The sequence below is a fragment of the Callorhinus ursinus genome, unplaced genomic scaffold (genome assembly GCF_003265705.2).
Source record: "Callorhinus ursinus isolate GAN/ISIS: 27379988/994484 unplaced genomic scaffold, GSC_fseal_2.0 scaffold9, whole genome shotgun sequence".
In the NCBI taxonomy this organism is placed as follows: domain Eukaryota; kingdom Metazoa; phylum Chordata; class Mammalia; order Carnivora; family Otariidae; genus Callorhinus; species Callorhinus ursinus.
Genome location: NW_027397071.1, coordinates 764,741 through 790,460, shown reverse-complemented (window position 1 = coordinate 790,460; position 25,720 = coordinate 764,741). Strand labels below are relative to the sequence as shown.

The following is a 25,720-nucleotide window of genomic DNA, read 5'->3' as shown; positions in this document are numbered from 1 at the left end:
TGACCAAGAATCATACAGTGGAAATAATTAGGGTTGAGAGCCTGGGGCAATGGGGTAGAACTGTAGCTTAATGTTTAAAATTATAGTCAACCCATCATTCTAGGAAGTAGATCCGGTTTGTGGATCAAATAGGCTTGAGAACAACCAATGCTTGCTGCCACCTCCCAGCAAAGTTGAGGAATGCCAGGCAGCACGATCACAGAGCCTGAATTTCCCTACTTCAAGGAATGAACCTTGAGTGCACACAGAATACTTCCAAGGAAAGAAGACTTGCAAATTCAGTGTATCAAGGGGAAAGAAGAAGGGCAGTTTCAGGCAGCTGCTTTCCAGAGGCACCAAAAACTCTTCTTACCCCTAGTGGTATGGCAGGCCTAGTGGGTCCATTTGAGCCCAAGGTAGCTCACTCAGCATTCACAATGGCGGACTCCAGTGGGAGTCAGCGGTGTGGTGGTATGTGGGCAAGGAGCTGGAGGGCTGTTCGGAATCTTGGGACTTAATAAAGCTGACTGTATCAACAGAATGTGTGATCACTTGGAATTTGGCCCCTGAATCTACTCATGTCATTGCAAGTTCAGAAATGTGAACCTCAGTCAGCAGTCCAGAAACCAAAGATATCCTGACCTTTGCATTAAATTGGCCCTACTCTTCCGGTGCGACCCATAGGAGAAAGGAAAAAGAGGAGGGTGAAGTGGGTAAAAATGGGAATGAATGAGGCTGGCTGCATGCTATCTATGCCTGTTTCTTTGAGCATTCAGGTTGTATCACTTGTTTCCTAACTCTACAACAAACTATCATCCTGTGCCCATTGTGTGCCAGGCCCTACGCTGGGCAGTGGGATTCTAGAGTCAATACAACATGGTTTCTGGTCTCAAGGAACTCAAAATTCTGCAAAAGCCACCACCATAATGGACCCCCTGGAGTAGAGTGTGACAAGTTTCACACACACATACACACACACACATGAGTCAGCTCTGGTAGACTGGGGAAGGCTTCATGGATGGGTAGACACATCAATTCAGTGTTACGGACAAGTAGGAGCAATGAGAATATTCCAGAAAGAAGGAACAGCAAGTACAAGGCAGAGGCACGAAAACAATGTGTTTTGGTGCAAGTAGAGGGAAACGTTAGTCACCTTGGAAGAGAGGATGCTCCTTAGCTCAGTGATCAGATTCAAAATGTCCCCAAAACACTGTAGTAGATTCAAACTTGAGAATCTACTTTCAACCAGATTCAAGCTATGAATCGAGTTATGAGACCTATATGTTGTATCTATTACGAGACCCTTAAAAGCATTCACTGATTTACTTCTCATTAAAGTGTGGGAAATGTTATAGAAAACTGAAATATAGAGAAATTAAGTGGCCACAGATTTGAGCTCGGGCATTATGCTCCAGGGGCTGGGCTCCTAACCCCTACAACTAATGTCCCCTGGAAGGGAAGGACACGATCCAAGATTGGAAAATGGCAATGGAAAGTCTGGATCAGGGGACAGTGAGCAGGCCAGGTGTTGGGGGAGCTGACCGTGGGCATGGCCTAGAGGCTGATTGTGGAGTGAAAATTGCTGTGGAATTTCCAGATCCCAGAGTATGGGCCCTTTGAAAAGCATTTCTGAGGTCACACTGCCATCTAGTGGTAACACAACAGGTAGCAATTACTCTCCAAGCAAAAGCAGTATAGAGTAGCCAGTGGGGAAGATATAACAAATCCGCAGCAAAGTGATATTTTTGCTCCAACCACAGATCCTAAAAGATAGACAAATCCCACTGCCGTGGTCCACAGAATTGCCTACAATCTCCACATGCCACCGAATGGTGGCTGCAGGCTAGAGTCAAATCCCTACTCTGCTCCTTAGGGAAGAAAGGGCAAGTTAAATAACTTCATTTTCTCTTCTGAAAACATGCGGAAAATAATATCTGCCCATATGGCTGCAGGTGACGATCGAGTAAAATAATGCAGACAACATGTCAGGCCCATTGTAAGCACTTAATAAATGTTCATTTTTGTTACACTACTAAGGAGATGTGACAAGAGCTGGGGCATGCCCAGAGGGAAGGACCCGGACAAATGATTTTTAAATTATTGACATTTTAAATTATTTTAAATTATTCAGTGAACATCCCCAGACAAGCCTTTCCTTTACAACACAGATGCTTTTGTAATTCTCCACCTGAAATCACCTGCTCCCTTTCTGAAACCATCTTTGACGAATTGGGAAACTATATGGCTTGGGAGCATAGAAGCAACTATTTTATTTTGGAGTTTAATTGTGTAATCAACTCACTCAAATTTGAGATGACTTTGCAAAACCCACAAAGTTCATTTCAAGATTAACCTTGTGCTGACCTAGTTGCTCATTTACTTCCAAGCTGGAAAATTAACTTATTACCTTGAATTGCTTCTGAACTCAAGGAGTTGTGGGTAGTGACCTATGTCTCCTGCCACATCCAGCGGTAAGCCAGGTTTCCAACAGCTGCCTCTGGACACCACTCTCCCCAGGGACTGGAAGACGCTAGCATCAGGTTTGTTCCTGGGTATCTTCTGTGCGCTTGAAAGGGGGAAGCAGATCAAACGGCAAGAGATCTAGAAGAGAGGCGGGAGACCATGTGGGCATTAGAGGTGCTGATCGTGAGTTTTCAAGGGGAGCGATGTGGCCAAAAGGGGCTGTATAGAGACAGGTCAAGGGACACTGAGGGGACTGGCAAAGGAAGGTTTTGCTTCAAAGACACTACAGAGAAGGTTATGCCTAGCGAAGTTAAGTCTTAGAAACCACTCAATGGAATATTTATGGGTGTCCGTCAGAGGGAAAAGCCCCAGCCCTCGGGAATGTACACTGTAACTTGACCATTGCTTCCTGATTACTGGCAGAAGAAACTAGTGACATGGCTATCACTTCCAAAAGGCAGAGAAGTCAACTTTTCTCAAACAATTGGACTGGGGTAGTTTCTTTGAGAAATAAGCTTGCACGGAACTAGGTACCAATTCCCTCCAACGCAGAGCCTTCTGGGATTGCGACTGGGTCAGACCGAATCTGTAGATCAATCTGGAGGAAACTGCCCAAGAACCATGATTGAGTCAGTGTGGTATTGGTATAAAGATAGACAAATAGATGAGTGGAACAAAATAGAGAGTCTTGAAATAGAATCAAAGGAGAAATGACTTTCTGCGTTCTCCTATCTCCAAACAGGAAGCAAAAGTCCCCAAACTTTACTCTTAACCACTAGGCTATTCTGCATTTTATAGGATCCTTTCATTTGTACAAGATCTCTAAGATAGTCACTTCCTCACTTTATGGGTAAGCTGAGAATTGGAGCTTGTCTAAACCAGATGGAGTAGAACATCATCTATGGATATTACCTGAGAAGCAATGGGAATATTCCTAAATCCCCTGATAACTTCCCCCAGGAAAGGACTCCTGTTAACTCTATGCCATAGCAACTAACAGAGAATGAGCTATTAAAGTCTGTCTTCTTTGACTATAAGCTTCTTGAGAGCAGAGATTGACATCCTAAAAGGTTTTTTTTTTTTTTATATCTTTATTGTTCGGCACAATGCCTAGTTATGTATGTATTAGTTAGGTTTGGCTGTGCTATAGTAGAGAATAAACCCTGAGGTCTTCGTGAGTTAATACATGAGTATTTATTTTTTTGTTCAGACAAGATCAGCTGATCTCCAGGGCTACTCCTGTCCGAGTGGTGATTCAGGGACGAGAGCTGCCTTTATCTTACAGCTATGCCTTCCGGGGAGCATGGCCTCTACTTCGTTGTAGCCAAAAGAAGAGGAAGATGAAGGGCCGCACATCAGTTCTTAAATTCCTGGCCCAGGGTTTAACACGTTACTCCCCCCCTAGCCCACTGGCCAGAACGAGTTGCAGAGCCCTGCCTATCTCTTAGCAACTGGGAGATGTCAGGGAGCTTATGAGGAGCAGTAAAGTTCTCTGCCTTCCTGGCTTACTGTGTGTACTCGGTAAATCGTGTTGGATAAACTAACCAGTAGACCTGACACAGGGTCTAAATTATGCTAGCACGGAACTGAAGCAACTTGTAACCTCCAGAGCCTCAGATGAGAATGCACATGTCATTGACAAGGGAAATAATGCACATGAAGCTACCATTTATTGAGGACTACTCTACATGAGGCCCTGTTCTAGGAACTTTACATGGGCTATAGTGTTTAGTCCTCACAAGGGCCCTATGGGATCCTTAATATTCTTCTATCACGAACCACTTTTTCACAAAACCATGGTGAGCAAGTAGCAGAGCTGAGGTTGGAGCCAAGTGGGCCAAGTTACAAAGCTTAGGAGAGTCTAAGTTCTTGACTTCACGGACTCCCTCAGCTATTAATGCCTTAGGGAACATATTAGCCACTGAAAGCAATACCCTTCAGAAAGACAATCGGAGTCACTGCCCTAGCGAGAGGTGCTCGGAGGAAGGCAAAGAGAGACAGGGCTCCATTCCATAGCTGGTCTTCCGCATTTCCAACGGCTCTCTGCCTTTTCTCATCTCTCTCCTGCTACCTCCTCCTAGGGACTACCACTCTCAGACAGAAATGCCCCTGTAAGACCTAAAGTCAGTGGTGAGAAGAACAGAGTTCAGAGCTTGTTCTGAACATTCATGTAGTTTGCGATGTCTGTTTCACACACGCCGTCTGTTTGAGCAAATGAAGAGGCAGGAGCAGTGATCTCCACCTGGAACACCTTTCCCAAAAGCCTAGATTGTGTGAGAATTGGCCAAGCTCACTTTATGCGGCTCTCCCAACCTGTAAAACAGAGACCCGAATGTGTCCTAATGCACCACTAAGTACTCCATCCCAGCTCAACTATGTCCACAGCAAGTCAGAAGGATTCCTGGTCAGCTTTGCTATTTTCATCTTGTGCACACAGATAATTCACCTGGCTTCTCTGGGTTTTAATTTTTTCATCTATAAAATGGGATTGTTGCACATCTACTCTCTGATCACTGTCTCCCTGGGTTATTGTGGGCTTCTAATGGAATAATATATGGAAAAGTGCTTTTAGATTGCTAGATTGTTTACCTGCTTAACTGGTTATTGTTTATGACCAGCCAAATAATGAAATTTTCTTACTTTCTGATTGAGTTGCAGCTTGTTGAGGGAACTTGTCGAGCAAAGCTACATATGCCCATGGCCCTTAAATGCCAACTCTCTCATTCTAGAAACCACACTTGGCTGTACACATTTGCTTTTTTTTATGATGCTTAAGAGCCAGGCCATGGAAGGCAGAACATATTACCACATGTGTGATGTGGGGCAAAGTATTAATTAACTAATCTCTCTGAACTTCAGGTTTCTCACATGTGAAATGGGGATAATGACATTTGTGTTTGGGAATTATTATAAGGGTTGAAATAGTAATGCACATAAAACGAGCTACACGGTGCATGGCGCATCATAAAGCACTTGATAAATGGCTGCGATTTTATTGTCATTTTATTATCAAGGAGCCATCATGCTGTCTCCAAGGGTCTTTGTGTAATCAAATTATTCCCCTGCTCAATAGAATTAGAAAATCCCCAACCTTTCAAAACACCATATGAGTACTTGGATCAATGTCTCCCACTATGCCCTAAACAGTCTCCAACGCCCCCATAGAAAGCACACAATTTATAACATGGCTGTGCTCCAAAACTCTACTTGGAAGTTATTTGGAACTCAACACATATTTTCCCATAGAAAGAATGCTATTAAAATAGTGGTTGGATTCCCAGGTCACTGGAAATACCCACTTGATTTGCAAAGTAGCAGAAAATTGGCATATTTGCAATGCAAAAAGCATAAAGCAATGCTGTTGCATTGCTAGTCATAGGCTGAAACTGAAAACCAAGAAAATTATGTAATACAGAGTTTCTTTTACTTTTCGTAAATGGTGGAGATGAGGAAAAGTGGGCTTAATTAGAGGAGGTGAGAATAAGTAAAGAATATTAACTTTTTTTTTTTTTACATTTTTGTTCTTAATCCAAGAGACTACATCACACTAATCTCATCCACCACAGTGGAGTTATTTTTGGTTTGCAAACAGAAAAGGGAAAGAAATGGGAAAGATCCTGGAAATGGAAGCAGAGGTGAGAAAGACTTCCCGGGGTGGGAGGGGGTAGAAATCAGTCAATGGTTTGGATAAACTGAGGAAGGAGGAAGAAGCATACACAGGTAGTAAGATGGATTCCCGGGGTCTGGGAGCAGGGAACACAGGTTGGGTGAGAGGCCACACCCTCTTGTAGAAGGGAAGGGGTGCTGTGACCCATCAAACAGGTCCCCACTGAAGCCATGGCTGTAGGCTTTGCAGCCACTCTCCTTGAGGCTGTCACCGCATATACAGTGATTAAAGCACTTCCAGCCAACCTTGAACAGTGTAATCCCTCAGACAAGGTCCCCAAAGTATAGCCTTGATGTTATCTCTCCCGCTCCATTGAGAAACTTGGCATAAGTTCCCAGGAGACCAGGCCAGAGGGTCTTCAAGGACACCACCTTTCATCATCAAACACTTGCACCTGGAGCTGGACCCTCATAGGTGGCGCTCCAGGACCAGAGCAGCTTGTAGAAAAAGAGACCTCAAGGTTGGGGGGCAAGAGGGAAGGAAGGCTGTGAGTACCCAGCTACTTGGTGTTAGGAAATAAGCCCAAATGATGTGCTGGTTCCCCGTCCTGAACTATACTGCCATGAAGTAAATGGTGGACTAGAATGTTAACACGTCCTCATCTAAATGAGGTCTTTGCATTTACTGGCCAGGGAAGCACAGAATGTGAAGGTTCAAAGGCTTCAAACCTGGCAGAGATTTAAAAGAAATATATAAAAACCAATAGTTTTCAAATGATAGACTGAGGCCCAGGGAGAGGAAGTAACTTGCCTAAGCTCATATAACTCTAAGTGTCAGTAAGCTCCCCAAAGCAGGCTGCCTCTCCTGCTGCTGCCATCACTAGTCCACTGACCAGTTCACTGGTCCAGTTTGTGCTCTACCTCCAACCTCAGCCCTTCTGGCTGATATCGGCTAACCAAGTTGGGTCAGAAGGAGTAGAGGAGGACCTGGAATGATGAAATCCAGGGTAGATAAATCTCTGGAAGCCTTAGGATTTTTTTTTTTTTTAAGATTTTATTTGTAAGCAATCTTTACACCCAATATGGGGCTCGAACTCACAACCCCGAGATCAAGAGTCTCCCGCTCCACCAACTGAGCCAGCCAGGAGCCCCTGGAAGCCTTAGGTTTATGCTGAGAAGCTAGATCTCAAATAAGGAGCAGTGAATTCAGGTACCATTGCCAGGCTATCCAGGGGAAGTTGCAAGAGTCACCTAGTATATCAGCAAGAGCACTGAATGTGGAGATAGAAGACCTAGGTTAATTTTAAATTCGGCTAAGGTGTGAGTTTGCACACATTTCTCCCTCTCTCTGATGCAGCTCTTATTGTCTTCTAATCCTCTGTGGTCTTGTGGCCTGGGGAGGTGGGGCAGTGGGTAGCTGATGACCTAATTAGGCCACAATAGCTCCAGGGCAGGCATATCCCTAATATAAATGTGCTTCCCCTCAGAACCTCAAAAACTCCTTCAACTTGTGATAAACAAAGCTTCTGGGGTAAAACAAAGGCAGGAGTCATTCCCTATCATTCCTGCAGAAGAGGTTCTGCAGAACCAGAACATCCTACTCTTCATGGTAGAACATGAGCACAGGTCAGGAGAAGTTTAATTACTGAAAAGAAAAACCAACTAATGGGAGTAGTGGAGGGGTGGTAGGCTGAAGAAGAGAGATGATTATTACACAAAACAGAATAAAAAATTTTTTTAAATGGGCATCATGGCCCGGAAGGGGTCCTGAGTCCTCAATTCATACCATGTTGAGGGCTCAGGAGAAAGACCAGAACTGATCCTGGGCTGATAGAAACCTAAGTCAATTCTCAGCAAATTTGACTAGGCTGGTGGCTGTCAGACCTGCACTGGGCCCCTTGTTCCCTCGCTCCCACATGAATGCAATCCTTGGTTCCTTAGGCCCCCCAGTGTTATGGGCACTCTGATTGATATCTGACCAGCTGTGCCTAGAAATCCAACTCCTCTACCCTGACCTTTCCTCCCCATTTGGAGCACTCTCTAGGAGTTCATGAGCCTCAGTCACAAGCATTGCTGATTCATGTCTTCTCTGGTCCTGACACTGACTGTGGTCCCAGCCCTGGACTCCCCCTCCCTCTACCACCACACATTCCACTACCAGGGCCTCCTCCTGCTGCCATGTCTCCCCTCCCAATGCTACCGTTGCTATAGTAATGGCTGTAGGCTTTGCAGCCACTCTCCTTGAGGCTGTCACCGCATATACAGTGATTAAAGCACTTCCAGCCAACCTTGAACAGTGTAATCCCTCAGACAAGGTCCCCAAAGTATAGCCTTGATGTTATCTCTCCCGCTCCATTGAGAAACTTGGCATAAGTTCCCAGGGGACCAGGCCAGAGGGTCTTCAAGGACACCACCTTTCATCATCAAACACTTGCACCTGGAGCTGGAACCTCAGAAGCAACCTTTGCTCCCCCTTATATCCCAACGACCTGCCCTGTGATTTCTGCCCTGACCTTTTTTACAGAACACCCTGGGGTTTCTCACACAAGTGGAAGCTCTGATAAACCAGATTCTTAAAGTGACACCAACATTAATTATGAGTCATCTAAAATCTTCAAAGACAGACAACTTGTTTATCTAGCCTAATTGCATTAGATCAAATGGCAATCTTGAAGAAAAGGTCTGCCTTGAAATACCTACTGGTCATAGTCTATGTCGTTCTTTCTTTCTTTTTTTTTTTAGTTTTTTATTGTTATGTTAATCACCATACATTACATCATTAGGTTTTTTTCTTTCCTTTTTTTATTGTTATGTTAATCACCATACATTACATCATTAGTTTTTGATGTCGTGTTCCATGATTCATTGTTTGTTCATAACACCCAGTGCTCCACGCAGAACGTGCCCTCCTTAATACCCATCACCAGGCTAACCCATCCCCCCACCCCCCTCCCCTCTAGAACCCTCAGTTTGTTTTTCATTGTCCATCGTCTCTCATGGTTCGTCTCCCCCTCCGATTTCCCCTCCTTCATTCTTCCCCTCCTGCTATCTTCTTCTTCTTCTTCTTTTTTTTTTCTTAACATATATTGCATTATTTGTTTCAGAGGCACAGATCTGTGATTCAACAGACTTGCTATGTCATTCTTTCTTTCCCAGTCAGGGAAAACTGCTTGATTTTCCAGTCATGAGCAATGGGTACCACTGAATGTCCTTGCTCTTATGTTTGAGCTTTCTTATCTCCCATATGCTAGTTGTACCTCACCATTTTTTTACCAAGAGACAAAAAGCCTGAAGAAATTAAATGACCTACAATGAGCTAAAGTTCTTGCAAGAGACTTTTCTACCTTTCTACCCTTTTCTCCACTTTCTCTTCTTCTTGGGTAGTTGGGATAGAGGAGAAAAGAAGAAAAAATACTGCAGTGGAGACAAAATAAAATGGGACTACAAAAAAACACTCGATAACTTAGATCCTCCTTTGAATTTCTGGCAGCTTTAAGTCTGGTATGGATCAAACGGAGATACATAAAAACATATAGTGCTAAGTCTCCCTTCCTAATGTGGGGAAGGCTTTGAACAATGAAGTTGTCCTGTTCAACTAGAGGCCTCATATTGGACCTCTGATAAAAATAATGGGCTCAGTACTTCACTAAACTATGAAAAGAGAAAAATGCATCATAATTATATTTTCACCCTGCAAAATTCTTTTAAATTCAATGAAACAAGTAGTTGATGTGAACCAACTATTTTGCTCTGCACCATGAAATCAAAAAAGGAGAATGTCTATCTTTAGGGGCTATCAGAAGACATGACTCTGAGGCTTCTCCTGTCATAATTTACTGACTGATCTTTCACAAGTTATTCCATATCCTGGGCCTCATTCTCTCCAAATGCAAAATGAAGACACGGATACCTTCTCTGTCTACTTCACAGGGAGGTAGAAAGGAAACAGTAGACAGAAAAAGAAATGGTAAATAGAAATGCCATAATAAAATATTTGGTGTATACAAAGATGCTGGGCATTTCTTTATTTCCAAAGAGTTTCCAGATACTCTCATTCCCACAATTCCAGTCAAGTAATTCTGAGTGAATCTGAGCCATCTCTCTTGGACTAGACCCAAGCTTTGTTGAGCTTTTATGCTAGAAATCTGCAGAAGAGTATTTCTGTGAGTGTGTAATGTATAGGAGATGGAGATTAGTTGAGACATTGGGAGTAGAAACCTGGTGGAGAATTCTCATCTGACAAGGCAGAAATGACAGATGGGGGAATGTTACATTCAAATAATGAACATTCACGAACAGCAACTCGCTGTCACATACCATCTGAACGCCTGGGGAGACAAAGCATGTTGGGGGTCCCAATTCAGGGATTCACTAGGAAGACACATAGGACACAGCATGTGGTTGAGGCTATGATTAATTACAGAGAAAGAATGAGAAGCAAAATTAGCAAAGGGAAAAGGCTCATGGGGCAAAATCTAGAGGGAAACAGGTATAAGTTTCCAAGAGTCCTCTCCCAGTGGAATTACACAAGATGCACTTAATTCCTCCAACCGTGAGTTGTGACAACATGTGTGAAGCATTGAACACCACAGAGGCTCATTTTAGAGACTCATTGCCCAAGGCTTTTTGTTGGGGGCTGGTCATATTGACATTCTCTGCCAAACCCATGCCAAAATTCTAGACCTTCGGAAGGAAAGCAGATGTTCAGCATAAACCACGTTGTTTGTACAGTTTAGACCAGTGAGCCATGCCATTCTTATCAGAGAGTAGTGGGAACCCTCTTGAAGTCCAAGTTCCCAGACTCCAACCAAGATCCAGCTTTGCAAGCAGGCCTTTCGAGGGCTAGCATTCTCGAGCCTGGTCTGTTAACTCTTATGTACACAGAGGTTTAAATCAGTGATCACAATACTGATGGATAAGTACAAGGAGAAATTCATTCAACCCAAATCACGGAGACTTGAAGGGTCGGGCAGGAATGAGATAAATTAGACATGGTTGCTGTACCTTGTCAAACTCAACTCAGCACCTCAATGACTCCTTGCCCACCCCACTGACAAAGTGCATTACCTATAAAAAGCTCTGTGGCTACGCTCCAAATTCCTCACTGCACATCCCAAGGGATGTTTTCTGCTTGCCATAACTTCTTTCTCCTTAGCCCCTTGGGTAGGTGTTTGAGGCTACTTCTCTGTTGGACTTGCCTAGATTCTGGCATGGTCCTGGATTCCCTCTACCAGTTCTGCCCCATCCTTACCCCCATCAGGATCCCCAACACTCCACATTTCATCTGACCTCCTTGGCCCCCTTGTCCATTAAAGGAGCTGCCCCATTCATGTTTGAAGTCTTAGTTCCTGGGACTTATCCCAGTCCCTCAGTCAATGACTTAAAACTCATTCCATTTCTACTGACAGCCTCTGGCTAATTTTCACCCCACTGCCAGCTGCCAGGGAGATGCCCCGGACTATGGACTACAGATTTCTCAGCCTTTCCTGCTGGGCCCCTCTCCTGCAGGAGCTCCACATGCTGTCCTTGACTGCAGCCAGTGCCTTCAGCATCTCTGCAGCTAGAATTCCCACTGTCCTCGCCCCTACTAGATGGATCTAGCCTCAAACCATGCCTTCTTTCCTCTTTAGGTGGGGCAGAGGGGGTATCAGAAGTGCCAACCTCCAGGTTTACTTTAGAATGGGGGTGAGAATGAATGGAGGACACATATGCTGTTTTCTTGGTCTCAAAGTGAACATGTTCAATGACCCTGCCAAGGAGTCAAAAACGGTAAGCTTCTCCCTGATATCAGTCAGAGCCCCAAGCAATTCATTCATCCAGAGATTCCCAGGAACTCCTGGGTAATAGTATCAGATCGGCCCCAATTTTCCCAGCCTGATGATCTCCTCCCCAAAAGGTAAGAAACGGCCCTTGGGCATGTTCAGGAAATGCTTGTAGTGATTCAAATGACAAGGAAAAACCACCCAGAAATGAAGCTGGTAAGACAGTTAGGAGCTGGTCCAGGAAAGCTGTGATGACCATCACAGGGGCATTTGATCAGACTTGCATTTCAGAAAGATCCAGGGACCTGGAGGGAGACGAGATAGAGAGGGAATCTGGAGGCTAGGAGACAAAGAGAAGAAGTTTTTGTAATAATCTTACAAGAGGTGGCATGGCCTCAACCGGATCTGAGGCCATGGAATTGTAGAGATGAGGGGACAAACATGAGGGATATTTAGAACACCAGATAATCAGCCTTTGGGTATGAGGAGTGGGAGAATGGAGGCATAGGGATCAGCATCTTTGGTAATACCTCCATTGGGATAAGGAATACACGGGGGTTATTGTTGAATCCAAAAAGCTTCAGGCCATAGCCCCCACATTTACTCTCTCCTCTACATCTGACGCATTCTCAGTGTCTTGTTTGTTTGGTTTTGGTTTTTCCTTTGAAGGTCCAGAAATGCCCTTGGTGTGTTTGACAGACTTTCAGGCTTATGCCCAGGAGCATCTTTCTAAGTCAACTTGGGATTTTATTGAAGGAGGAGCTGATGAATGCTTCACCCGTGATGACAACATGGCAGCATTTAAAAAGTCTGGTCTTCTGTATCCTTTCTCTTGTTAAGTTAAGGTGCACTGGGTGAGGGGTCCTTGGAAGGTAGCAGCCCTGTTCTCTGCCTCCAAAGAACACAGAGTACTCAAGATATATCAATGGGTTTTGTCGTTATTGTTTTGGGTTTTGGGGGGTCTTCTTGGGGGGCGGGCAGGTGGCCGGGGAGAGGATAAATGGAGAAAAAAACATATCTTATTGCCTCTGCAGAACTAACACGAGTCACCCTCCCTCTGCATCCCAGCAACTCTGCCACCCAACAAGATAGGACAAGAGTCCAAGGTCACCAGTTATCTGGGCAGGGAAGAGAAGCTGGTGGGGTAGGCCTAAATCTCTGGAGTTCCTAAACTTCTGGCTTGAAGGAGATAATGTCTGTTGGGAGAGGGGACACAAGAAATATAGAGACCCAAAGAGTCTTAAAAAAAAAAAAGATTTTATTTCTTTATTAGTCAGAGAGCACAAGCAGGGGGAGCAGCAGGCAGAGGGAGAAGCAGGATCTCCACTGAACAGGGAGCCTGATGTAGGACTCAATCCTGGGACCCTGGGATCATGACCTGAGCCGAAGGCAGCCATTTAACCGACTGAGCCACCCAGGCATCCCGAGACCCAAAGAGTCTTATGGGTGAAAGGTTGATTTCAAAGAAGAGCTGGGCTGGAACAGCAGTGGGTAGGGCACAGCGTGGTAAACAGCCCACAGGCCACGTCGGGCCCACCGCCTGTTTTTGGATGGTCCACAAGCTAAGAATTTTTGTTTTCCATTTTTAAATGGTTGAAAAAAAACTAAAAGAAGAATGATAATTTGTTACAGGTGAAGATTATATAAAATTTGAATTTCAGTGTTTATAAATAAAGTTTTATTAGAACCAGCCATGGTCAGTCATTTACATATTGTCTATGGCTGCTTTTGCATTACAACAGCAGATCTGAGTAACTGGGACAGACTGCATGGTCCACAGAGCCTAAAATATTTACTATCTTGCCCTTTACAAAACAGCTTGCTGCCCCCTATAATAGAGAGGTCAGGAGAAAACTGAAAAATGGGATGGAATGTGAACACAGCGTTCTGTATTTTCATACTTGTTTGGCACTATACTAGGCCCCTTACTTGCTTTAGCTCATTTTGTCTTCATGAGACAATTATGGAGTTTGGATTATTCTCCCATTTCACAGATGAAGTGTGTATCTTACCCAAGTTTGTACAAACAATATATCTAGCAAAACCTTTCTACATTTGTATATGGGAATAATAATATTTTGTGAAAAATAAGGATTTTTGGACCCTGAGACTAAGTCTCTATTGGACTTAAAAGTGTATTTTATATATATACTATTTGTGAATTCCCTACCTTTTTCTAAAGCAGTAGTTAAGTCAAATCTTCCAATGAATTAGCTTCTAGTGAAAAACAAAATAAAACAAAACAAGCCCCCACCATGATCATTCTCTGGGATTTGTCCTCTTTTAGAGACATTTTCTTACTTTATAGAGACTTGTTTCTAACCTATGAGCAAAGCACCTAGAACTCCTTCCTGCTTATTCTTTTCTTTTCTAATCCTCGTTATGGTAAATCAATCAAAGCATCCAAGTGTTGAGAGTCTGCTCAGGAAGGCAAGACTCAAATACACAGATCTGTGCCAGAGCAAGGCCAGAGGTGGTATGGGCCACACATGCACTGGGAGTTTAGAGGAAGTGGGGTTAATGTGGGCCAGGATGTTGGGAAAGGCTTTCTGAAGGAAAGTTGGTCCGTGTGGCTTAATCAGCCAACTGACCCCACCAGAGGTTTCTTGGGACCCAGTCTGGTGTACACCTGCACCCAAATCTGGAGGCCCCAGCCCCACACAGCAGCTGCATGCTGGAGAGTAATAGAAGAATCTTTGTTGCCGGGCACAGAATCCGCCTCCGCCCCCGGTACCTGAGAGATGTGCAAGAGGTGGACACCCGGACCGCAGTCCAAGGGGAGGAGATCACGGCCCCCATTGGCATTGCGCCCACAGGTTTCCACTGCCTCGTCTGGCCAGACGGAGAAATGAGCACAGCCAGAGGTATGACCCAGCTTCACCTCGAGCCTCCCTTCCCAGGGGCCCTGAATTGTGCAGGTATCCTTCAGAACAATAGCAGGATTTCTCCCAGAGGGAGCTTAGGGACAGCAATCTGGTCAGAATTAAGGAAGGATGTTCACATAACATTTCATCTCAGTTTGAGAAAATATCCATTTCCATCATAACAAATGGTTAGAAGCAGAGTGGCGCAGCGGAAGCGTGCTGGGCCCATAACAAATGGTTAGAGAGGGCGGCTACAGATGAAAAGATGTGGAAATCAAGCAGGTCATCTTGTCAAGGAGGGATGCAGGCCACTCACAGTCTGCGGGGGAGGGGTCCTCAGCGTGGCTTCAAGGACAGGGCTCTCGTTGACCTGACCGCTCATGGGCCAGGGCTGGGGATGAATGGTGAGTCTCTGAATTTCGGATGAGGTGAGAGTCATGACATGAGGTCTTAACAAAGCCCTGGGCAGGTGTTCCTGCCCAGATGTTGTGTTTCCCTTCTTGACTGACTTTGTTATCCTATTGCATATGTCTCCTTCCTAGTAGCCCCTTATTCTCTTCCCTCATCCCTCTGCACTAAAAAAAAAAAAAAAAAAAAAAAAAAAAAAAAAAAAAAGGAGAAGGAAGAGGGGAGGGGAAGGGCTGAAAATAGTCCTGTGACTCCCTTTATAATCTTTACTCTACGTCACATCTAGGAAATAATTCATTTGCAAGTTGCCCAGGACTTCCCTGGGATCTTTTCCTTTGACTCCGTGATATAGGAAGCAATGAATCCAAGGATTCTGGAGCTGCAAGTGGCATCTGTCTGGTTAGGAGCCAAGTCTGGCTAGGCTCAATATGAATATCCTGTAGGACTATGACTGTTTTACTAAATCTTCACGTTTGGACGTGTGGTGTTGTTTTTGTAGTGGGGCTGAAGAATGGAGTATCTCCTGTTGATGTTAGGAGTTGAAAATATTAAATCCTGATCAGGCCAGAGTCTCTGCCCGCGGGTTGTGGAGTGGTAGTGACGTTGACCTACTGGAGAATCCTACTGAAAACAACAATCACAGTAGGAAATGAGAAATATGCAGCAGTGTCAACATCACAGTCACTACCACCCTCGCCAACCTCGTGATCACTAAGCCTTTGTACGGCACATCACTTAGTAATTTTATTTTATTTTTTTTTTTTTCACTTAGTAATTTTAAAAACGCTTCCAGGGGTGCCCGGGCAGCTCAGTGGGTTGAGCGTCAACTCGAACTCTGCTCTGGTCTTGATCTCAGGATCGTGAGCTCCACGCCCAGCCCTACTTTAAAAAATAATAATAATAAATAAAACACATAAAAACGCTTCCATATCTAGTATCGTGTTTAATCTCTCAGCAACCCTATAAGAGAGGTATTATTATTTCCCCCCATTTGACAGACAAAGAAAATGAGACTCAAGGCGCACAGCTAAGAGTGGGGAGAACGAGCACTCTTCTAACTCAGATATCATGCTTTCTCCAGGACAGAGCTCTGCCTTCTCCCCTGGCATCACATTTCCTCACCCTTTGTCCTCTTTAGTTCCCTTCTGCTTCATCAACGAGTTCACGGGCAACCCATTCTCCCATCAGAAAGCTGCAGCATGTCCAACCAAAATCGTTCCGGGGACTGAATGACTTCTCCAGCCAGGACACTTGACAGGGTCTGGAGGACAGGCTGTACAGCTGGGGAGGGGGGCGCTCCAGGGCTGACCAAATACCCCCTATGTCTCCTGCCCTAGTGGGAAGCAGAATGAAGTCAAGCTTTATCTCCACTCAGAGGGCAAACAGGCCAGAGGTGGCACAGACTGTGAGGGCTTCTCCCCTGGACCCAGAGCCCTGCCCTCCCTCCAACCTGAGTTGTGCTGTTGGCTTTGCAGCCGCCCAAGCAGCCGGGATCTGCTACATCACCAGCACCTATGCTAGCTGTCCCTTTGAAGACATTGCTGCCACAGCCCCCAGGGGCCTCAAGTGGTTCCAGCTCTATATGCAGCCAGACCGGCAGCTCAACAAGCAGCTGGTCCAGAGGGCTGAATCCCTGGGTTTCAAAGCTCTGGTCATCACTGTGGATGCACCCAAAATTGGCAACAGGCGACGTGACTTTCGAAACCAGCTGAACTTAAAGATGAACTTGTTGCTGAAAGACCTTCGCTCACCTAAAGAGGTAGGAAAGATACCAGATCCAATGGTCAGGCATGACAGGAGGCAAATATCCTCCCCTCCTTCCTCCCTTCTCTCTTGCTACAAAAAGTCACTGAGGACCTGGTCTTGCCAGACACTGCAGATGCTCCGGTTCAAACAGCAGATCTGGTTCCTGCTATCCAGAGCTACCAGGTGAGCAGGCTAGAACACAAAACGTCCTCAGTCCTGGAGCTACCCAACCTGTCCCCAGAAGTGTTCTGGCCAGGGCTGGTTGTTAAGAAATAGGAAAGCTATGGAAAAGGATTTTTCATGGCATAAGAGAGTAGATTAACCAAGTTCTTCCAACACTGTCTACACCATGGGACACTTAGCAGATGATCATTTTGGATGGCACATTTAGGTAAACCGACCTCCTGAAGAGGTTGCTCACAGACAAGGTGACTGGCCCACAGAGTGTAGCCTGCCCAGGCCTCTGACCCTGCTGCCTTGAGAACTGAGGGTCAGTACCTCTCGACACCTAGAACTCCTCCCTGGAACTGCAGGACACTTGTTTGGAATCTGAAATAGGTGACTGCAAAGGCCACTTCCCCATTAAAATCCTACAGTCGGATGGGATGGAATGCCCCAGAGCGAAAGAAAGTTTTGGCAACATTGGAGTCCCTTGGTTACATTAGAGATAATGATAACAGCCTTTTCAGCCACTGGGCGGCTGTGATACTCAGTCAAGTGACTCAACAGTTCTACTCATTAACCACAAATTAGCCTTGAAGTTTTCTGGAATCCTTATCTCAGATTCCAGAGACACATTGGGATTTACAGATATGTGATTCACATGGTGAGCCAAGGTTAGATATAAGGTAGTATCTGATTCAGGATTATCGAAGTATTTCTTAGTTCTTATAACCTTGGGCATATCTCAAGCATAACACGTTACATCGGCCTATAAATGCTTTTGTTTATCCCCTTCACTCAACTAAACTCTGAGATTCTTTTAAAGCTGGGACTGTGTCACTGGGTATTATACACAACTAATGAATCATTGAACACTATATCAAAAACTAATGATGTACTCTATGTTGGCTAATTGAACTTAATAAAAAAAATAAAGTAGGGACTGTGTCTTATTTGTCTTTGTGTCCCCAGATCCTGGCATAATTATAGAACAGGGCACAATTAATGGTTAATGAATAAGCAGTTGAGATAGTAATTCTTTTGCACAAATTTTGTTAGGAAAAGGAGCTGGAAGTGTTGTTGATTCTGTTACTACTCTTTTAAGGCTTATGAAAGGTGGCTATCTGAATTTGTCTCGGTTTGGAATGGATCAAACAATCCTCAATGAGCTCAAGTCTAAGATTCTTTTTTCTTCCCCACAGAGATATTCAATGCCTTATTTCCAGATGTCCCCCATCGACTCATCCTTCTGCTGGAATGATCTCTCCTGGCTTCAGAGCATATCGCGATTGCCCATCATCCTTAAAGGGATCTTGACAAAAGAGGATGCAGAGTTAGCTGTGAAACACAATGTCCATGGCATCATTGTTTCCAACCATGGTGGGAGGCAGCTTGATGACGTTCCTGCTTCTGTAAGTAGGGTGACTTCACAGGGGGTATGTGGGTGTGTGAGTGTGTGTGTGTGCTCGAGTATGCCTACAGCATGGTACTCTGTGCACTTTGGCCCACACTCCCCTCTCCTTTACCACATATGCTGGTATGTAACTGTTAATTGCAAGAACTTTTAATTATTAACAGTCTAGCGTGTGCCAGGTTATTTTTACAAACTTCACATACATCATCTCTAAATCTCACAACCATCCTGCAAGATGTATAGCATCATCACTCTTTTACAGATGGGGATCCTGGAGCTTAGAGATGTTAAGTAACTTGTCCAAGTTCACAAAGTTAGGCGAGACATTCCAAAGGCACTGAGGTCTCCTGCCTTCTGGAGGAAGTGTTCAGCTTAAAGCCTGCCTGTGTGCATGGAGTGTAACAACATATTTTCTCATATGACACATCCTGGGAAGGAACAGTACCTCACTTAAACGAATAAATAACCATTTTTCACAGTAAAACTAAAAAATGCCATATGAATCTTTTTCTAAAAATTTGTGACAGTCTGTGATTTTCCCCCAGCTTTTGAATTTATGTCCATTACAGACGAAAAGGAGGCAGGCAAAGGAAAGAATCTTTAAATGGGAATTAATTGTTGATTTATTTTCTTGGAGATACATAGCTTATATTTTTCAAGAGATTCTTCTATCACTACTTGATTTAAGTAAAGGAAGTGTGGGGTGGGGGCGCCTGGGTGACACAGTGGGTTGGGCTTCTGATTCTTGGTTTCGGCTCAGGTCATGATCTCGGGGTCGTGGGATAGAGCCCCACGGCAGACTCTGCTCTCCCTGGGATTCTCTCTCCCTTTCCCTCTGCCCCTCCCGCTCATGCTCTCTCTCTTTCACCTCTCTCTAAAAATAAAAATCAATAAATTAAAAAAAAAGGGAAGTGGGTTTTTTCTCTCTTTTGGCCTTTCTATTACGTAAGTAAAACATGTTCACTGCAGATAAATTATAAAATGTACATATGCAAAAAGAAGATAAAAATCACCCCTAATTTCATCACTATCACTAATGACAATATTTTGGGAATTGTTTTTTATCAACTTCTTAATGCAAAGATGACAGTTTAGGTTTAAAAAGCTATATACTATTTTGTAATTTTTCTCTTTTCACTTTATCAATATATTAAGAACATCATTTCATTTCAGTATATATGTTTCTCTCATTTTTAATGGTGTAGAGCACAAAGGGACAATTTATATAACCAACTGCCTATTGCTGAACATCCGATGACTTCCAAGCCTTCACTATTTTAAACAACGCATCAATGACCATCCTTAAATCTTTAGCACAGTCTCAATTACTTCTTTAAGACGAATTCCAGGAAATGGAGAAGGCGTATCAACCAGTTTGTACATTTCAAGGCTTGTGAAGCTTGGAGGCTTAAGGTGCCAATGACTCACCCCTTCCTCCCCACCAGGCTCTCACTGAGAGAGAACAGGCACAGAATAACAAGCCCACTTAGAGAATAAGGGGCACAGGTTACTGTAGCTCTCCATAAGAGCTGATTGAAGGGAACAGTTGGGCATCCCACTTCCCATCCCAAATTTTGACCTGTGACCCCAGGAGAAAGTAGATATGCAGAGCACATGCCAGCACTCTCACCCAACCCCTGCAAGGATGCCCCCAGGCCACCTCCCACACACCCAGAAACTGGCAGAACAGGATGCTATAAAGTGTAACAGATCTTGAGCACTCCCAATTGTGCCTATGGGTAGGAACAGAAAACAAAATAGAGCCCACCACCAGCAAGCAGCAAATAGAGTAGAATGTTGACTCTTGAAATAACTCTAATAAAACAGTATGCAATAGGCTCATGAATCAGTTTAGCTAGTGTTGCTCCCTGGGGGGGAGGACTGAGTAATACATGGAGAAAGAGGCCGAGTAATTGCTCCCCACTGCACTTCCTCAATAGAGAATGACTGTTGGCAAAGGTAGGAACCAGAGAGAGAATTTCTCCTTCCGCATCATGCCGATCAACACGTCATTCTCCCAAGCCATCTGACTTAACAACCAAACCCAAGGGGACAGTGCCAAGATTGGTGTGAAGCTAGTGAGGTACCTCTGGCTCAAAATTTGAGAAGGTGCCAGAAAAACTTGTAAGATAAATAATAGTTTAGGGGTGCCTATGTGGCTCAGTTGTTAAGCGTCTGCCTTCCGTTCAGGTCATGATCTCAAGGTCCTGGGATCGAGTCCCACATCGGGCTCCCTGCTCAGCGGGAAGCCTGCTTCTCCCTCTCCCACTCCCCCTGCTTGTGTTCCCTCTCTCGCTGTGTCTCCCTCTGTCAAGTAAATAAATAAAATCTTTTAAAAAAAGATAAATAATAGTTTAATGCACTATTTAAAAAATTAAAATTAATGCAAAAAGTTCCATGGTGAACAAAATATCAACATTTTAAATAAAAATAGGATCTGTCCCTGTGCTTGCATAACCTGCCTCCACACATCTCTCTGTCATCCTGACCCCAGATCCAAAAAAAAATTATTTACAAAAACAAGCACTCACCCACCCTTGCTCCCAGGTCAAAGTTTGCCATTTGATTTTTAAATATTACATCCAAATGTTATTTATCTGAGTGTTTTGGCATTCCTTAAATTTTGTGCCTGAGGCCAATGCTTCACTCCTCTCACCCCAGACCCCTCCCTGTGAGGGGTATGACTCTTTGAAGCTCCCATCTCTAGAAGGTTCCATATATTTCCTGTATTTCTTCCTGGAACTGGAAAAAAGGGTCAGCTAGCTATTGTCCCCAGAAGGCTCTAATGAATGTCCTATTGTGACCTATCGAAAGTAACTCTAAAGCAATCCTGTACCCTAGGCTAAAATTGACTCCCTGGTCTGTTTCTCCAAATTCCATCAGCTCCATTGTCCAATACAGCTCACTGGAAGAGTTTGCACAGATGTGTTTATTTCTTTTTCCCAATATCATTGAAATATTCCAAATAATACCATGCTGGGGCTATAAAAATACTCCTTATCTGGACATGCATTCTCAGCAGTTATCACATATAAGTCTAAAGTATTCAGTTCTCCTCCCCTTGTAAATTAGAGTACAAAGTTCTTTCCTCCCTGATTACATATTCTGCTCAGTCACCCAAAGGATCTCATTGAGATAGAATTGCCATTGATTCCTTCTGCAGCAGAAGTCCCCCAGGGCCCAGTTTCACCTCCTCTCCAGCTGTCTGTCCAAAAGGCATAGAACAGGAGCCCTGAGACAGTTCCAAAACTCTGTCCTCAAGGACCCTGCTCCCAGACTCTGCTGTCACCCCTCCTCTTAGACTCGGAGGTGCTCAGGACTATGGCTCAGTCTGGGGCACTGTGGGTTGGCAAGACCTGGTAGCTGCAGAGCCTGGAACAGGGGAGGCAAGGTGAGAGACAAAGTCTGGGGAGAAACCAGGCCAAGTGATAAGCTGATTTTGTTTTGCCTTTCAGAGTCTGCAACCCTACCTCGACAGCACTGCTGCTTGCATTCCCAACCCATGTCTCAGATAACCCATACGGGAGTCAGGAACAAGTTGTTCAAATGTGATGTGTTAAGGAACAATGGGCATCCCAGTTACACAAGACAGGCTGTGGTCCAGACACATTTGCTTTACCAAAAGGACTCAGTGCTTTAGCAATGGAGAGCATTCCTACCTGTGCCGCCCTAGAAACAGAGAGGGCAGGAGAAAACCAAAAGTCAAAATGCACTTTAAAAAGAACATTAAAGTGAAGACCATAAATGGAAAATATCCCCTTTAGGATGTGAAGAGGAACCAAGAGTTTCTTCCAAGCTGTAGGTGGTTGAACAAGGAGTCAGAGAGAAGCTACACTCTGTCAGGGCAGAAAATGGCAAGAGGGAGAGCCTGCAGAAAGTCCCTGGGGCTCACGGGGCGCCTGGGTGGCTCAGTCGGTTAAGCATCTGCCTTCTGCTCAGGTCATGGTCCCAGGGTCCTGCTCAGTGTAGAGCCTGCTTCTCCCTCTCCCTCTGCCCCTCCTCCTGCTTGTGTGTGCACAGTCTCTCTCTCTCAAATAAATAAATAAAATCTCTTTAAAAAATAAAAAGAAAGTCCATGGGGCTCGGGAACGTAGCTGCACTATACTTGGACTTCCTGTTCCTGACCCACATTGAGGGCACCTCTGCCCCATGATCCCCGAGAGTGAAAAATGGAAATCCCTCAAGCCGTGCATGTCTCTTTCTCAGATCGATGCCTTGACAGAAGTGGTGGCTGCCGTGAAAGGGAAATTGGAAGTGTACCTGGATGGTGGGATCCGAACTGGCAACGACGTGCTCAAGGCTCTGGCCCTGGGGGCTAAGTGTGTGTTTCTGGGGAGACCCGTCCTGTGGGGTCTTGCCTATAAGGTGAGAGTGGCACAGTGAAAACCAGTGGGAAGATACTGGGCTTCTCATTTGCTCCCGGGCTTTACTGTGGTTTGCCATCCAAGCTGAACTGTCGTTTCAGGTGCCACAGATCCTGAGGGACAGCTCCCCCTTGCCCGCCTCTCCCGCTTCCTCGGCAGGGCGTTTCACATTCTCAGGCCCCCTCACCCCCATCTTTTCCTCTTTGCTTCCCTATCTTCTCCGTGTAGTTCCAATTTCACAGACATCCTTATCCTCCCCACTGCAGCTGGGAGCACACCTAGAACAGCTACTCAGCACCTGGGCAGAATGTTCTTCACGCTTCTTTTTGTCTCTCCCCACTCCCCCACCCCCATCTTGGGAGCAGGGTGAACATGGCGTTGAGGAAGTTCTGAACCTTATAAAAAATGAATTCCACACTTCCATGACCCTGACAGGTAAGTTTTCACAATTCTTTTCCTGATTTGGAGCTGAAGGCCTGAGGGCTACAGAACGGGAGTGGTGGCCCCTCCTTCTATTTCCCCTTCCCCAGCCCAGTGGCTGCCTAGAAGAGAGAGGAGGGAAGGGATGCCCCAGACAAAGATTGAACACAAACTCAAAAGGTGATACCTTTGCCACAAAAGCAAATGCAATTTCAGATTATAGGAAAGAGGGTCCGCCTGTGCTCTGGCCTGCTCAGATCACACAAGCAGGCTTGTTGGGTGTGGTTCTGTGGGTCATTTTTTCATATTCATGGGCTGTGGGGAGTTGAGAAATTATGTCAAGGAGGAAGCATGGAGGAAGTGGGGAGACAGATACAGCAGGAAGAGAGAAGGGGGAAACAGAAGTGCCGTCCTGTGTAACCAAAGCCAGAGAAACAGGAACATCTCGAAGTTCCATGCAGGTGGACTTCAGTCAAAAAATGAAGTTATTGTAAAGTAGTGCTCATAAAAATTTATACGTTTTTAGCAAAGCCTGGGATCCCAGTGACCTATAAAATAGTAGTTCTCAACTAAGATCGACGATGATTGCCCTCTTCAGGAAGAATTGTTTTTAGAGTTTTGAGTTTATTTTTTTCCAGTTGGCACAAAGACTGCAGGGTGGATACTTCCGGGAGTTAGTGCTCAGAGGCTAGGAACACTAAATGTCCTAAAATGTCTGGAGAAGTCTCATAGAAAGGAATTACCCTACCCAAATGCCAATGGCCTATGGCTCTGTCTTTGATTGTCTTTGTCTGCTGTAGATCTAACTAATCACAATGTGAAAGGACAGACAAGATGAACCCCAATGAGACCTTCGTTCACTCCTCAATTCTAAAATTTGGTAATAGCAGACACTGTCTCCAGAAGTAAGAAAATAATGAATCAAGAGCTCTGATGTGAAATTAAGACCGTTTTCATGCCATTAACTTATTTCCATAAATGTTACACAGCATCGGCCATGTACTGAGCACAAGGCAGGATGTCCAGGTTCTTCTCAAGTCTGGGTTCGGTCTGATATTTAGACAAGTGTCTTATACTCAGTGTCCAAGTTATGTTAGTAGTGTCCATTGGGGTTGCAGACTCAACTTTTGGGCTTGAGTAATACAAATAGAAAACTTAGAGAAGCATTACTGCCAGCACCATCCTCCTTCCCACTGAGCAAGTTAATTAAAGAAAAAAAGGGGGGAAGAATAGATCAAGGCATGGAAGACAAGGACCATCAGCTTTGGACCAGAGCCACACTCTTAAGAGCCTGTGAAGATAAGTCAGTAAATGACTTGGTGTCACCCAGGCCCTCTTGTAAGGGAGGGGGAGGGCATGAGCATGAACAGATATCATATTGGTGTGTTTTGTCCCTGGGAGGGAGGGGCGTGAAGGATGGGTAGACCCATGAGCTTCTGCAGATTCCAGGAGGTTTAGATGACTTCTCCTGCTCCCCCAAATATTTTCTCCCATCCTTGCAAAATGATGTCTGATATTCTTTTAACAGAACCCTGTTGGGGGAATTCACAATAACAAAGCTTTTTTATCCTACCAAAAGTTTACACTTAACAACCCCTGGGGTAGGGGGCAGAGCAAGATGGCGCAGGAGTAGGAGACCTGGATTTCATCTGGTCTCATGAATTCAGCTGAATAAGGATCAAACCATTCTGAACACCTACGAACTCAACAGGAGATCAAAGGAAAGAATAGCAACAACTCTCTGAACAGAAAAGCAACCACTTTCTGGAAGGTAGGACGTGCGGAGAAGTGAATCTGAGGTGATATTCAGGAGGATAGAGGGCGGGGGAGGGGGAGGGGTGGTGGAACCCTCAAGGGACAGTGTGGTCTCAGGACCCTCAGGGTCACAGAAAGACCGGGGGTGCCTGAGTGTGGCACAGCTTCCAGGTATCGGAGCGGGGAAGCCGGCTGCAGAGACGGAAACGAGGCGCAGGTTCTCAAGCTCGAGGTTGCCATAAACCATGATCCGCGGCCCAGGCGGGCCACTGCTCCTCCAGCAGGGACCCAACAAGCGGCAGATCCGGGGAGACTCCCCTTCCTCCCCCGGGAGGAGCGGCGCGGGAGTGCACTGCATGAATCTGCTGGGTTTGGAGACTCCACACGGGGTCGGGTGCCAGAGATAGAAATGCTCAGTCACAGGCCGGGTGAGCACGGAGTGCGGCCAGAGACCAGGGAGATGGGAGTGACTTACTGCTTTTCTCTGGGGGCGCACTGAGGAGCGGGGCCCCAAGTTCTCGGCTCCTCCAGGGCGGAGATTGCAAGGCTGCCATTTTCACTCTCGTCCTCAAAGCCATACGGAAAGCTTGCAGGGAACAAAAGCTCCCGAGCGCAAACCCGAGCAGATTACTTAGCCCAGACGGACAAGGGCGGGGCAATTCCGCCTCCGGCAAAGACATTTGGGAACCACGGCAACAGGCCCCTCCCCCAGAAGATCAGCAAGAACAGCCAGCCAAATCAGGGAAATCCAAATCAAAACCTCAATGAGATACCACC

General features: G+C 45.2%; 1 protein-coding gene across 3 annotated transcripts in view; it reads left to right on the top strand.

Moving 5' to 3' along the window:
- Positions 1 to 2,385: 2,385 nt before the first annotated feature.
- The window catches only part of HAO2 (hydroxyacid oxidase 2), a 33,164-nt gene continuing 9,829 nt past the window's right edge, over positions 2,386 to 25,720 (top strand). For 2 of the 3 annotated variants that reach the window (XM_025872613.2, XM_073896053.1), the window contains exons 1-7: positions 2,386 to 2,519; positions 12,480 to 12,618; positions 14,523 to 14,674; positions 16,558 to 16,841; positions 18,193 to 18,402; positions 22,611 to 22,769; positions 23,134 to 23,203. In XM_025872613.2, coding sequence (XP_025728398.2) covers positions 2,429 to 2,519; positions 12,480 to 12,618; positions 14,523 to 14,674; positions 16,558 to 16,841; positions 18,193 to 18,402; positions 22,611 to 22,769; positions 23,134 to 23,203 — 1,105 coding nt within the window. In that variant the 5' untranslated portion in view covers positions 2,386 to 2,428. Of the gene's footprint in view, positions 2,520 to 12,479; positions 12,619 to 14,522; positions 14,675 to 16,557; positions 16,842 to 18,192; positions 18,403 to 21,859; positions 21,958 to 22,610; positions 22,770 to 23,133; positions 23,204 to 25,720 lie in introns of those variants that run through there. The other variant, XM_073896054.1, reaches the window with a different exon arrangement.